At 47.0% G+C, this 14,754-nt stretch overlaps 1 protein-coding gene across 6 annotated transcripts in view; it reads left to right on the top strand.

Moving 5' to 3' along the window:
- IRF2 (interferon regulatory factor 2) overlaps positions 1–14,754 on the top strand; it is a 90,554-nt gene that overhangs the window by 73,497 nt on the left and 2,303 nt on the right. For all 6 annotated transcript variants that reach the window (XM_027077094.2, XM_053216277.1, XM_027077092.2 and 3 more), the window contains 2 exons: positions 6,561–6,725; positions 14,317–14,363. In XM_027077094.2, the coding sequence (XP_026932895.1) occupies positions 6,561–6,725; positions 14,317–14,363 (212 nt within the window). The remainder of the gene's footprint in view (positions 1–6,560; positions 6,726–14,316; positions 14,364–14,754) is intronic.

The following is a 14,754-nucleotide window of genomic DNA, read 5'->3' as shown; positions in this document are numbered from 1 at the left end:
CCATTCCGCCCCCGCCCCATTCATTCTCCACACAGAGTGACTTTTTAAAAAAAAACAATGCCAGTCTCACCAAGTCACCATTGTCCCCAAGACGAAGATCTGAGTCTCTCTTGTCTCCACAGAGTCCTGGTGACCTGGTCCTTGCCCACCCCTTTTATTTGTATATATACTTTGAATGTTTATTTTTGAGAGACATAGAGACAGAGTGTGAGCGGGGGAGGGGCAGAGAGGGAGGGAGGCACAGAATCCGGAGCAGGCTCCAGGCTCTGAGCTGTCAGCACAGAGCCCGACACGGGGCTCGAACCCACGAACCGCGAGATCATGACCTGAGCTGAAGTCGGACGCTTAACTGACCGAGCCACCCAGGCGCCCCATGTATTTGGTTTTGAACTTGAATGATTCAGCATGTTGTGACTTCCACGTGCCTGTCCAGCGTGCAAGCGAGGTGGCTCTGGCTTTGTCACTGTGGCGCGGCCCTTAGGGCTCTGTCAGCGTAGCACAGAAAGAGACGGACGTTTGGCAGTTCCGCTGGGAAGCGTAAGCTGCTACCCCGGCGCATCTCACCCACATTTCTGCTCCCAGACTGTTGACCCTCGTGATGTATTGATCAACTCTCCTGAGATTTTATTGGGGCGGAGTATTTGCTCCCCTTGATGGTAACGTGTGGTGCTGTTTTCTCGGCCCCGTCACCCTCGTGCTTCACCCTGACCTACATCAACCGGTTGAGGTGGGTGCAGGCTGCAGGGGGTCCGTCTGGCCTGTGCGAGGACAGAACTCCATTCTCTAAAATTATTAACCCTGTAGTGACAGTCTTTCCCACCATTGCTCTTGGACATCTGTCCCAGATCATGCCTGCGTTTTATTCATACACACACACACACACACCCCAGATTAGAAAGACTTGGGTTTTAGACCTCCTTCTGCAGGTTTTTTAGGTTATTTATTTATTTGCCACATGACCTTGGGCAAACTCCCTAACCTCTCTGAGACTCCATGACCTCAAATATAAGGTAGAAATAATAATACTGATCCTGCCTACCTCACGGGGTTGTTGAGAGCACAAAATGAGCCTAGTGGAAAAGTCACTGTGTAGTTAGAAGGTGGTAAAATAATATTGTGATTAAGTAAGATCTGAGTAAGAAAAGTAACCTTCAATCTGTGCCTCATCGTCGCAGCTAATATTAACAGTTTCAGTTCTCAGACTTTCAGACAGGACCAAGAAGAAATTTCTCTCCATAATACCACGCCAATGGCCTGATTTTCTGTGCCCTCTGATACGCTTTAACGTTTCATTTACTTATTTTGAGGGAGACAGACAGCGGGAGTGAGGGAGGGGCAGAGAGAGAGGGGGAGAGAGAGAGAGAGAATCCCAGGTCGTCTCCATACTGTGAGCGCAGTCTGATGCTTAACTGACTGGGCCACCCAGGTGCCCCCCTCCCCTAATTAGCTTTATTCTCGACCCTGCAGCTACCTAGGTGACCTTGGCGGTTATTTGCCTGGCCTCTCTGGGTTTCAGCTTTCTTTAGTTATAAAGTGGTAGGACCCAGCCTCCCCGCCTTCAGAGGCCCTTGTTTTCATTTCTAATAGTCTCTGCTATTAAGAGCTTTCTGTGAGGCATGGGGGCAACTGTGTTCTCAGGTGGAGCCCTCCACTAAGTCAATAATTGTTAATAAAGTTGGGATGACCCTTTAAGGAACCACACTGGCTCATCAGTAACCAGCCACGAATAATATTGTTGTAATTCTTAGCAACTAGGTCCAGATAAAATTACATTGCTGTGGGGGACTCTTTCCCCGATGTGCTGGAGAAGCTTGGTGGATTTCAAGCCCCTCCAACCATTGGAGAGTTTCCTTGGCACCCAATATAGAGCTGTTGAAAAGCAATTCCACTGCTGGTTATGAGCCCAGAGTCTCATTAAGGTGAGATGCGTAAGTTTTTATCCTCAGATGGGCTTATTAGGAAGCCAGAGGCGACCAGTCAGAATTTCCTGAGCTCTCTTAGCTGGGGAGACCATATCGGGGAGTACTTGAGTTGAGCCTTGGGGTCAGGGAAAGTGGAATCTGATTGCTGGTTTTGCCACTTACTGGCTGTCTGGCCTCAAATTAATATTTAAGTCTTCATGATGCCTTTTCCTCGTGTCTAGAATGGGGACAGTAATTGTGCCTTCCTCATGGGGCTGTGGAGACTTACAGATGGGACGTACAGGGTGAGTGGGAAAGGCAAAGATAAGTGCTTGGGAAGCCTTAGGCTTTGTACGATTACTTATCAAGAGGATATTCAGGTGCCTAGCAGGGTGCCACTTGTGACTTTATTTGCCTTAGGGGTTGCTAACAGTTCTGCTACTCTGCTACTTGCCCCTCTTTTCAGGTGTCAGGAGTCAGGAGTCGGTGTTACTGGGGGCAAAGGCTAGTGGTTTGGGGAACTCAGGAGAGAGACACAGAGACAGAGATTGGTCAGTTGATTAGGGGTTGTGCCTAAAGCTCATCCAAAGAGCATCTCAGATGTTGAGATTTCCCTGTTTCTCTTTTGGGCTGGAACCTTACGGGTTGGACCTCAATGATGTTCAGATATTAAATGAAATAATGTAAAATTAACCTCTTCTTGGCCGGTGCACTCAGTTGTGTAACCACCACTATATTCAAGACCTATGACATTTTATTACCCCTAAGCATTTCCTCCCCTTACCCTCAGCTTCTGGCAACCATGGCCCTCCCTATCTTCATCATTTCATCTAGGTTCTAAAAAGCCCGGCTCGCCGTAAGTCCTGACATTTGCTAGGAAACATTCATTGTCACATCCGGCCTTTGCAAGCGGCCATGGTCTCCTCTGGGACTCCGGCTCCAGTCGGTGAGCCTTGCCGTGTTCATTCATCTCTTTGTTTAGCAGAAATTCACTAGCTGCTCTCAGACATCAGCCACGAGCCTGGGCTACAACTTGATACACAAAGTTCTAATCCCAGTTCTCGGCTCTCTCAGGAGCCACAATTTGGTGGCGAAGATGACGCATCCAAATAAAAAGTTAAAAGGAGACATAAAGAATTAACTTGCAGTAGGAGGCAGAAAGTCAGGAAGTGTCTCCAGGTCATGTCATGTTGTTAGTGTTGGCCGAGCAGTGGGGACCGCGAGTGAGGGGCGCTCTGGAAGGGGAGGTCAGACAGTTCTGGATGGTCAGGAAAAGGCTCCAGAAAGACAGGGGCATTCTGAATGCTGCCTGTTGCTCACCTTCCCCTTCCAACCCGTGTTACTGCCTCACTGAAGCCTTTGATCCTTCCCACTGGGAGAAAATTCTCTACTGTCTTTTCTTTTCACACTGTCCTAAACTTCACCTCTCGAGCCTTCTGTGCTGACCAGGAGCCCTACGAGACAGCTCACAAACCAGGCCCTTGCTGGCTCGGTCATGTCCTGCCCCTCCCCAGTACGTGACAAGTTGTCCTACGAGGTAGGTGCTCAGCAAATCTTCCGTATGTTGAAGGACCGAGTTGGGCATTCTGGGCAAAAGCAGCGAGGGCGAGAGTTCCTGGTCAGAGAGTTTGCGGGGCTGTTGTAGAGAGGAAGACTTTTGAGCTGCTGTCATTGGGTACAGTCCCAGCTCGCTTGCCGTCTATTTGCAACGACAGTGCAAGAGAGAATTGAATTTTGGAGTATTGGAAGTTAACGTGGCTTCGATGGAAATCTAATTCTTAGAAGAGCCTAATTGCCTTAGTGTGCAGGGTATTACTTGTGGCCAGCCCTCCTCGTACACACGCCCCGTTTGGCTTCTATCTGCTGACTGCTTTTAGGACTTGGGAAATCTCGTTTTCCTGCCATTTTGTCTTCTGTGCGAGAAGAGGCGGAAGAAACTCGAGAGAGGTCGGTGTCAGCACTCAGTCTGTGTCTGGTGAACTGCATAATTGATGCTCTCCTGCTCAAATAGGCTAGTCCAAAGGATAAAATAAGAACTGGGGAGTCTGCCTGCCATATATAGTCTGCCTTCCTCTTCTTTAATTTTATCCCCTCCAGGAGAACTTCGGCAACATTGCATTTCCCTTCCCTTCTGAAGGCTGTGGCTTTGTGGATGGTTATCACATCCCCAAATCTCCTTCCCCAGCCTCGTGCGTGCTTTTCCTCTCTTCCTTCCAGAACCCGAGAATTCTCACTCCCTTCTCAAGCCTTCTCCGAGTAGAATCAGGTCATGTTCTCCCTACGTCGGGCTGGTCATTTCATCTCCCTCCAAAAAAAGCAATTAAAACAGGAACTCATTTCTAAACAAAAATACCGGAGCAATGAAAATACTTTGCGCAGTTAAAACGAGCATTTGTCCATGATGGCAAACTTCTCAAGAAGATTGGAACACGGAGGCCTTCTTGCCTACCCTGATGGTCGGGAAGATGCGAGGGACATGGACACCGTACATAATCCACAAACTGTGTGACTTTGGAGAAGTCAGTCTACCTCTCTGTGCCTGAGCTAGTTTCTTAGTTGATCATAGGATGATGGTGGTTTGCCTGTCATGGTCATGGGTGGAAATGTTAAAATAACTTACACGAGTAAAACATTGACTGTGACGGCAAAGTATTTTGAGGCCCTTGGGAAAACACTGTTATTCCTTTGTTATTTCCATGGGTTTATTGGTGGCAGTTTTCAGGGATATTTCATCCAGTCAGTTGCCAGCAGAAGTCTAAGGTCAGTTCTGTTTGAAAGTAGGGGAGGGCATTAGGGACATTCAAATTAAAACCACAGTAAGATACCACTGCACACCTATCAGAGTGGCTGAGGAAAAATAGTGGCCACGCCAGAAGCGGACGAGAATGTGCATAAATTGAGATCATCCATACGTTCCTGGTGGGAATGGGAAACAGTACAGCCACGTCAAGCCAGAGTTTGGCAGTTCCTTGTAGAATGAAACATGAAGTTACCGTACGACCCAGCAATTGCATTCTTGGGCTTTTATCCCAGAGGCATGGAAACTTAGGTTCATATAAAACCTGAATACGCATATTAATAGCAGCCTTACTTGTAACAGCCAAAACATGAAAACGGCCTCCTTCCCCAGCCTCTTGGGTGCCTTTTCTCTCTTCCTTCCGTGGCTGGAGAGTTAAACAGATTGTGCTATATCCACACCAGGGAATATTACTCAGCAGTGAACAGGAACCAGCTGTTGGTGTCCACAGCAACTTAGGTGAATCTCTAGGGAATTATACTGAATAAAAAGCCAATATACAAAGGTTACCATGTGAGCTCATTTATGAAACATCCTTGAAATGACAAAAATTATGGAAATGGGGGACAGGTTAGTGGATGTCAGGGGTTAGAGATCATGGGGAAGAGAGGCTGAAGGAAGGTAGATATAAAAGAGTAACGTAGCAGATACTTGTGATGATGGACGTGTTTTGTATTTTGACTGTGCTGGCAAACATGCAACTCCGTAAGTGATAAAATTGCAGAAAGCTAATTGCGTGTGTGTGTGCACACGCACACACACACGCACGCACAGGAAGACTGAGGAAATCTGAACAAGATGCGTAGAATGTTATCAGTGTCAGTATCCTGGTATTGTACTGTGGTCTTAAATTTTAATTTTTTTAAGTTTATTTATTTTGAGAGGGAGCGTGCCTGTGGGGTAGGAGCAGAAAGAGAGGGGAGAGAGAGAAGCCCAAGCAGGCTCTGCATTATTAGTGCAGAGCCTGATGTGGGGCTCGAACTCGTGAACCATGAGATCATGACCTGAGCTGAAACCAAGAGTCAGATGCTTAACCGACTGAGCCACCAGGCGCCCCAGGAATTGTACTATAATCTTGCAAGATGCTTGCATTGGAGGAAACTGGATAAAGGGCACACAGGATCTCTCTATTACTTCTTCCAACTATACGTGACTCTATAATGACCTCAAACTAAAAGATTTGATTAAAAGGAAGTTGAGGCAGGATTCAGAGGCAAGGTGGTCAGAAATCATCTTGTCAGTGTTCTGGGGAGCTGGTGCTACCAATGTGTGTTGGGCTGGGAAAACCATTCTGTTCCACTGTTCAGATATTCCATCCAGCGGTCATGTTGCCTGCAGGGTAGGAAGGGGCTGGGAGTGTGAACAGAGCACCCACAGCTGGACATGACACAATGGAGTGGATTTTGGTGGTCCTTTCTCCTTAATAATAACATTTGGTAATATCTCTCTGGACCCAGGACCTGGAAAACGGCACAACAGCTTCCTTCGGAGCAAGAACAGAGGAAAGAAATGGGTCAAGTTCAAAGCACTGTCTTTCTGGCCCTGGGGCTAGGTCTGGATGCAGCCTCCAGTCTTGCAGGCTTGGCTGTGATTGGATTGAGTTTGGGACATTGCCACATGTAAGCACCATTGGCCAGCATGCTGGAAATAGCCCTGGGGAGCCAGGTTACTGGCAAGCTGCTTCTCTGGAGACATTAATCCAAAGCTAAAGCTGTCCTTCAGTTTCACGGCCGATGACATGTGGTGACTGAGAATCTGACTCCTGACCATTCAGCTTTTTGGGGGAAGGTTTTCTTTCTTGAGAGCACACGTTAGAATCGTGAATCAGGCATCGGCGCCTGATGGCTGTGTTTTCTTTGAAGTTGTAGGACAGTCCCATCTGGACAGCAACATCGAGGATCAAGAGATTGTCACTAATCCTCCGGACATTTGCCAGGTTGTAGAGGTGACCACGGAGAGTGACGAACAGCCGGTCAGCATGAGCGAGCTCTACCCTCTGCAGATTTCCCCCGTGTCTTCCTATGCAGGTAAGGGGGCAGGAGGGGAGCTTTGGAACTGGGCACAGATCAAGGTGGGGCAGCCCTTCAGGGTGGGGCCACCCACCCTCCACACAGCAGAGGATCTCTCCTCCGTCTTGGGAATTATTCTGGCTTTATTGTCTCAATGAGCATCTCCTTGGGTACTTTTGTTCCCAGAAGTCATGGCCATAGCGTTTCTTTACTTGATCGCCCATAACATCTTTGTGCCTGACTAACAAATACTATTTCTTTGGAGAAGTAGTACATCTAAGGCTATTTTGTTTGCAGAAATCTGGAAGGGTGTGTTCAGTGGAATCTGAGTTTGACCAAAAACTGGATAGAACCTCGGGGACCATTTCTTCCAGCTCCTTCATTTTTACAAGTGAAACACTTATTCTAGGTCACAGGGGCAGTGAGGGTTTGGGTCAGGACTTGAACTCAACCTTGAGACCTGGACCTTCATTCCACTCCGGCAAGTTTACTTGTTTCCACATATTTTCCCCTTCTTTTTCAATTTAGTAGAGCTTCTAATCAGGCCAGGTATCTGATTCCCCAGGGAAGGGCCACATAATGACCCAGGAATAGACTCAGACGGTCATAGGATGAGAACGAGTTTCAGTTGGTTCTTCGATCCTTACAGAACAAACCGATGAGTCGTTTCTCTGCCAACATTACATCATCTTATACTCTCTGATGATCTCTGTTTAATTTTGGGGGCACTTGGTTATAATTAGGAAATATAAATCCTGAGTCAATGTTATTGCTTGCAAACATTACGAAAAGAAAGCAGAGGTCCTATCATGAATAACTACAGTCAGCTCATAAATGTTGAGGAGTCCTTCCCAGTGTCCTTTAGTTAGGATGCTGCTCCCGTGACTGACACACAGTTGTGTTGGAATTGGGTTGATCATGACAGGTTCCTTGTGAATTATCAGCCACTAACCTAACCTTTTAGTTCCTGAACATCAACTTTCTGGGTTTGTTTGGGTTTTTTTTCTTAAGCTTATTTTTTAAAATCGTGGCTAAATAGACATAACACAGAACTGACCTTTTTTGCTACCTTTAAGTGCACATTTCAGCGGCAGTAAGTGCCTTCACAGTGTTGTGTCGTCGCCATCCCCGCCATCGGTCTCCAGAACTTGTTCATCTCGCAAAACTGAAACTCTGTCCCCATTAAGCACGAAGTCCCCGGTCCCCTCCCCCCAGCCCACCAAGAGCGACCACCATTCTGCATTCTGCTTCTGTGAACTTGGCTACTGTTGGGGGTACCTCATGTGAGTGGAATCAAACAGTATTCCTCCTCTTGTGATTGGCTTGTTTCCTTTAATGCCCTCAAGGGCCTACCTTTCTTCTGTGCTAAGAACATACAATGAATGTGAGATCAAACCTTGCCTACAAGAACCTTCTAATCTGTCAAACCGGATAAGCTTGTCATTATTTATTTGTCACATTTTGAGCCCCTGCATGTGCCTTTATGGTCTTTGCCAGGCCCCAGGAAGAATAACTACTATTTGCTGCAAGTTTCTCGTGCCCCGGGAACTGGGCTAACGGCCTGGTATCAGCTGATTTGTTTAATTATGAGAATAACCCTGTCAGCCTGGGTATCATCCTTATTCCCTCTTTAAAAATGACAAAACTCAGGCCAGTGTGGGTAAAGCAGCATGTCCGGGGACGAACAACTGGTAAAACAGATAGAATCCACCTACATGTGGCTGGTGCCCAAAGCCTGTTCTTAACTGCCCCCCCCCCACCCCGCCCGCCCTCCCCTGTTATGCTGCCCTGGACAGCTGCACAGGGTTCTTCCGTTCAGTGTGCACCCACAGCCCTGATCTCAAGGACCCACCGAAGACGCAGAACAGCATGTTTATGCCTTAATTTTACAGCTGAGATAACACTAGGTTACTTTGCTTATATTTACATAGCTATGGCTAAAAACGAGTGACTTTCTTCTATATCATGAGCTACAGGCATTATTCCACCCCATGGGTTTGTTGTTTTAAGGGTCGTAGTTTTAGAATAGATGTTTCTGTTTATCTGTTGAAGACTTTCCGAAGACTTCTTGAGGATTCCGGAAAGACATTTTCTTGCTATTCTTCCCTCAGTGGCATTTTGCCTTAGCAGAAGAATCCCAAGGACAGCTGATCCATGCAGAGAGAAATGAAAATTTCATTACCCTTTTCAGGATATTTGCATAGATTTGGAAAGAAGGATTCCAGTGCAGGCTGGCAGGCAGCTGGGGGGTGTTGTTGGAGCCTGGCTTTTCTGTCTGGCCTTTGGTTCTTTCCATTGTTTTTATTGTCTGAATTCTCCAGAACCTTTTGGAGTGAGGCTCATTGGCTAGAGCCAAAATGTTTCATCACGGCTGCTTTTCTAGAGCTTACAGATGTGAAATGTACCTGTTACGGATGGTGGCTGGTTTAAGTCTTTTTGACAGGAGTTTTACAGCTTTCTGCTAGGAGAGGCAGCTTTTTGGTTGTAATTCACTCTTCTTATTTTCTGTTCCCCAGAAGGATAGGCTGTTTGTGTTTTCATGATAAGATTCCTTTGTTTGGACTAGAATTCAACTGTCGACTTCCTCCAACCATTTTCATTCACTTGTTTAGGAAACTGGTATTCGGAGGCTGTTTATTATTTTTTTACCCTCACTGATCACTGAAATCTAATCCAGTAGTATTACAAAACCACATTCAGTTTTGCAAGTCTGTCTAAATTTTGTGGCAAGCAAGAAAAGAGGTGGTTTCTTCGAGTGGAGGTACTTGTGTTGGGTGTTTGAAGACAATATAAAATTCTTGCCGGATTCTTAAAACTTTCACCCTGGGGAGAGATAATCCCAAAGACCAACCTTGGGAAACTCTGGAGGACGGTCATTTTATATTTAAAGGTTTACTATAAAGTGGCGTCTTGCATGATGGATCTATGGCACCAGGATTTTATTAGGTAATTGATGGTTTAGTAAAAGAAAGCCATAGCAATATTTTGTGGAGGGCTGGACGAGAGGATGGAGAAGAGTTAGAGAAGAGAATATAATACAAAGGATTGATTGGTTATAACCAAGAGAATGGAAATTGCCTATTGACCTGGAACTGGCAGTGAAGACTTCCTTAAGGAAACCATAGTAGGCTTGCATTTGGTTGGGTGGGGCAAAGATAAAAGTGCTTTGAAATTAAGAACACTCTGATTTGAATCTTTTGATTGAGCTTTCCAGGGAGTTGAGCAAAGGATGGAGGGAAAGAAATCCTTGTCAATCTTATTAATAAAGCTTATGGAATAAGAGCCTTCCAGAAAATGTACCAGGGTATCAGCATGCAAAAAGGCTTTAACATTACACATATTGCATGATTGCACATGGCACATATTGTGTAAAGACATATTGTTTTCCTCCCCATAATGTTCCTGAGGTGTTTGGACAGCAAAAACTGTGCTAAAGTGGAGTGGGAACCCAAGACTAGTGTCATCCTAGAACCACAGCTCTGGAAGAAGAACCTCAGAGATCAGCCTCCCAAGGGTTGACCCCCTTCCCTCTCACCAGTCACTTTCAGGGAAACTGGGACCACCGTGTTGAAATGAGCTACTCACGTACCTGTTACTGCTCTGCACGTACTTTATTTAAATTTTTTTTTTTTACATGTTTTTTTGAGAGACAGAGACAGAGCACAAGTGGGGGAGGGGCAGAGAGAGAAGGAGACACAGAATCTGAAGCAGGCTCCAGGCTCTGAGCTGTCAGCGCAGAGCCCGACGTGGGGCTCGAACCCACAAACCATGAGATCATGACGAGAGCCAAAGTCAGACGCCCAACTGACTGAGCCACCCAGGCACCCCTGCACGTACTTAGTCACTAGTGCTAGTCAAGCAACTCCCAATTTTTTTTATTCCATTGTATTCACAACCAGTAAAAAACCAAATCCAGACTAATCAAAAGGGAAAACAAAATAACAGTACAGGCTGATATTGGACAGTAGCATTGACCCAGAAGCAGTAGCTCCAATGAACACATTTGTCACATACAAAAGGATCTCAGGGTGCCTGGGTGTCTCAGTCAGTTAAGTGTCTGACTTCGGCTCAAGTCATGATCTCATGGATTGTGAGTTCGAGCCCTGCATCGGGCTCTGTGCTGACAGCTCAAGAGCCTGGAGCCTGCTTGGCATCCTCTGTCTCCCTCTCTCTCTGCTCCTCCCCTGCTCATGCACTCTCTCTCTCTCTTTCTCTCTCTCAAAAAATAAACATTAAAAAAAGGGGGGGGGTCTTGAGAATGGTAATGGTGAGGAAAACCAAGGAAACAGAGGAAAATGGGCCTGTGTGCACCTCAAAGACACTGTGAGCTGGTGATTTGGGGCAGCCAGTAGAGCTGTAGTTATTCCAGAGAGAAGGGTCTCGGGTCCTCAGGCTGGAGCTTCACGCATCCATCTGCTCCTAGGTAAAAGGCACTCAAGGCCATTCTTTTAGACAACTAAAAAATCTCAGCTTGCTATTTTGGAGCTGTTGTTATATAGTGTTATGAAATGCAGTTACTTCAGAAGTGATCTTAATCTAGAAACCATGCTCTCCACTGACATTTGCGTTAAGTTCAGAACACGTATGTCTTTTCTTGTCTCAGACCGTCTCCCTGCAGTTGAAAACTGGGTACTTAAAGGCAGTTAACATTCTGATGGTGGTCATGGTCTCTGCGAGGTCTTCCCAAGGAGTCTCCCCAGGGTCTGCCTTCCAACCTGTCCCGCAGCTGGGGCTCGGGCTGTGGCGGAATCCCGGAACCTTGGTGGTAACTGCTCATTTTCACATATCTCCAGCCCCCAACACATGCCTGTGGGCGTCTGTTTGTTTCTTTTTATTTCAAGGGGAAAGGAACCGAAGATGATGGCATTTAGGGAGGGTACTTAGGAGCAAAAGGGGTCTAGACATGTAGGAAAGGAAGAGAAACCTTGGCTTTGGAGCACAAAGAAAGCTAAGCCTAAAAATGGAAAGGGGATCTTGAAATTTCAGCTGGAGGAGCAGGAGAGCTTCAGGAAGCAGGGCTGCTGCGTTCGGTGCCCGGGGCCCTGGGCTCAGACGCACAGTTTTGTTTTCTCTCTTCTGTGCTGACTCAGGCCACAACTCTGGCAGGTTTCTCAACATCTCTGTTCCTCATTCTTCTTGGGAGTGGCAATACTGATCCCTGCCTCCTCGGGAGACCGAGCTAGCCCAAGGGTTCCGTGAGCAGGGGAATTTTCCTTTTTTGTTGTTTTTAACTTATTTTTGTGTGGAAACGTTTCTTGTGCCTGGTGTTGCCAGCCAGCGTGGTTAGCGGCCGAGGCCCGGCCTTGTCCCGGTGGCTGTTGCTCCCAGTTGGGGAGGGAAGTCTTGTCAGTCTGAGGAGAGGAGAGGCCCGTATCCTATCTAGTTGCTCCTGGTCAGCCCTCGGGGATCACTCAGGCCCTGGGGGTGGGGGGCTGGGGGACAGTCACTGGAGGACAGTGGCTGATCCAGGTGTAAAAAGGCTCCAGGGTGGGCCCAATGTGGTCAACATTCTTGATTTGTCTGGTTAAGGAATGAATGAACCTGTGGCCCAGTTTATCCGTTTCTTCTTTAACCTTTCTTTCTTTAACCTTTAACCTTTCTTCTTTAACCTTGACTTCGAGATCCTGCTCTGTGGCCAGTGCTCCGGGTGGGTGAAAAGGCTTCGTCTGGGCTGGAGCCATTGGGGTCCTGGCTGTGCCACCCGCCAGATGTGAGACTGGAGGCCAGTCCCTCAGTAGATTTAGGATGGAAAGAGGTAGAAGGTGCTAGAACACATGAGCTTTTCTGCATAAGCTGGGGGGTTGGGGGGGGAGTATGGTAATAGGAGCTGCTCCCCGACTGACGATCTCAGTCAGGGCTGAACAAGACCCACGTGCAAGGACACCAGCACGGCTGACACAGCTCTCTAGAAAAGTACATTGTTATGCGTTCTCTAGGCCTTGTCTGTAAATGAATGACCCAGACTCCGAGATCTCTAAGGGTCAGTGTATTTCTCTGCCCTCTGTGCTTTCGTTTCTCCATGCTGCGAACACTGAAGAGCCGCACACCATCATTTTTTTATTTAAAAACGAAATTTTTCTTTACCTAAAAAATTTAATTAATTAATTATTTGTTTATTTTAATTTTATTATTTTTAAATAAATTTTAAATAATTTTTCAACATTTTAATTTAATGTTTTTTCTTTCTTTAAAAAAATCCTGTATGCACAGGTGATGTGTGATCAATCACTTGCTATTGACTTTGACTGTGTTAATCTACGTGTTGTGCAAATCCAGTGTTGAGCAAGGCTGATGAACTCAGGATAAAGGTGTGCTATCGTTTATTGAGTGTATGCTGTGGGCCAGGCCCTGTGGTAGGCCTTTTCCCACATATCCTCTCGCTGATTCATCACTCAATCCTCTTTGGAAGATGTCAGTACTCCTGTTTTACAGATGAGGAAGCTGCATTTTGTGAAATTGAGTAACCTGCTGTGTGTCTCACAGCTGGCAGACTGAATTGGGATGGCAACCTAATTGGTTATCTGTCGCTGCACAACAACATAACCACAGACTCAGTGGCTTAAAACAACACACATCCATTATCCCGCCCCCGTTTCTGAGGGTCAGGAGCGCAGGCATGGCTTAGTGGGGTTCTTTGCTCAGCATATTGCCTGCACAGACCTGTGGTCAAGGTGCGATCCAGGGCTGCTAGCTCGTCTGAGGACGGAAGTGGTGGGGAGAGTCTTCTTCTAAGCTCACATGGTTTGGGGGGGGGGGGGAAATGTAGTTCTTTGCAGGTTGGCAAACTGAGAACCTCGGTTTCTTGCTGGCTGTTGGCTGGAAGCAGCTCTTACTTTTTGGTCATGCAAACCTTCCCAACATGGCTTCCTCAAAGCCAGCCAGGGAGAAAGTCTCCTCACAGCATTCGGTCCTCCTTAATGTAACCACACACATCCCATCGCTCACTGTGTTCTGTTGCTTCAAACCAAGTCTCAGGTCCCACCTACGCTCCAGAGGAGGGAATCCCAACGAGCAAGTAAACACCAGGAAGGAGATGAGGATCATGGGAGCCCCCCTAGCATCTGTCCACCACAGTAACCCGGGTGGGAGATGTAACTTTATAAACCCAACATAGAAGTATGAAAGGGACATGAGGTAAAGGACCAGATCCAAGTAAGTGGGGGTAATCCCGGAAGGCTCTGAGTCGGGACTTGAGTGAACTGACAGGGATGGAAAGAAAGCACGAGTGGGGTGCATGGATGGATCAGCCCTGAGGAAAGGGGGTGAGGCAGACGCAACAGGGAGCGGAGAGCAGATTGGCGTCCTGGGGACCAACACCCCATCCTGGGAGGCAGCGGCCATGAAAAAACAGCCTGGCCCCCAGAAAGGGAGCTACCCCCCAACTCTAAAACTTTTCTCGGGAGGGCCAAAATCAGAGACATAAAATCCACTGCAATGTCTCCCGAGTCCCAAGTGCTTAACTTTACAAAGGGGTTGAAGAGGAGTTCGCTGACCCATTTCTTTTGGGAAAAAAAAAAGAAGTGCTGATATATTTTTCAAATACTGCCTGAGCCTCACGACAGTTGGAGCAGCAGGAATGATGGCCCTGTGTTTTTCTCTCTGTGAACAGAAAGCGAAACTACCGATAGTGTGCCCAGTGATGAAGAGAGCGCCGAGGTAAGCATGGCGGCCGCCACTCGGCTCCAACCGACGCTGTGGGAAACCATTCCCATTCCCGTCCAGCACCTCGGTGTCCCGGCTGCTGGTTAAGCTGCTCTGCGTTTGATCATGAGTTTTCCTGGAGGATTGTGTGTGTGTGTGTGTGTGTGTGTGTGTGTGTGTGTGTCTTAAAATATACATAACATGAAATTGACCACACTTTTGGATTTTGAATTCTAACTTTAAGCTTTGGGACCTGAACGGGGAGGCAAGAGAGTGAGATGTTACTATTAGAAAAAGAGGCTATGACGGCAGGAAAAGGAAACTCAAGTGGAGGCCAGGAACTGTTGATATTCTCACCACTATAAACATCCCAGTTCAGCCGCAGAAATAGAACGTCCAAGTGGCC

Source organism: Acinonyx jubatus, chromosome B1, assembly GCF_027475565.1.
Source record: "Acinonyx jubatus isolate Ajub_Pintada_27869175 chromosome B1, VMU_Ajub_asm_v1.0, whole genome shotgun sequence".
In the NCBI taxonomy this organism is placed as follows: domain Eukaryota; kingdom Metazoa; phylum Chordata; class Mammalia; order Carnivora; family Felidae; genus Acinonyx; species Acinonyx jubatus.
The sequence above is the reverse complement of the archived record's forward strand: the minus strand, read 5'-3'. Positions and strand labels throughout refer to the sequence as shown.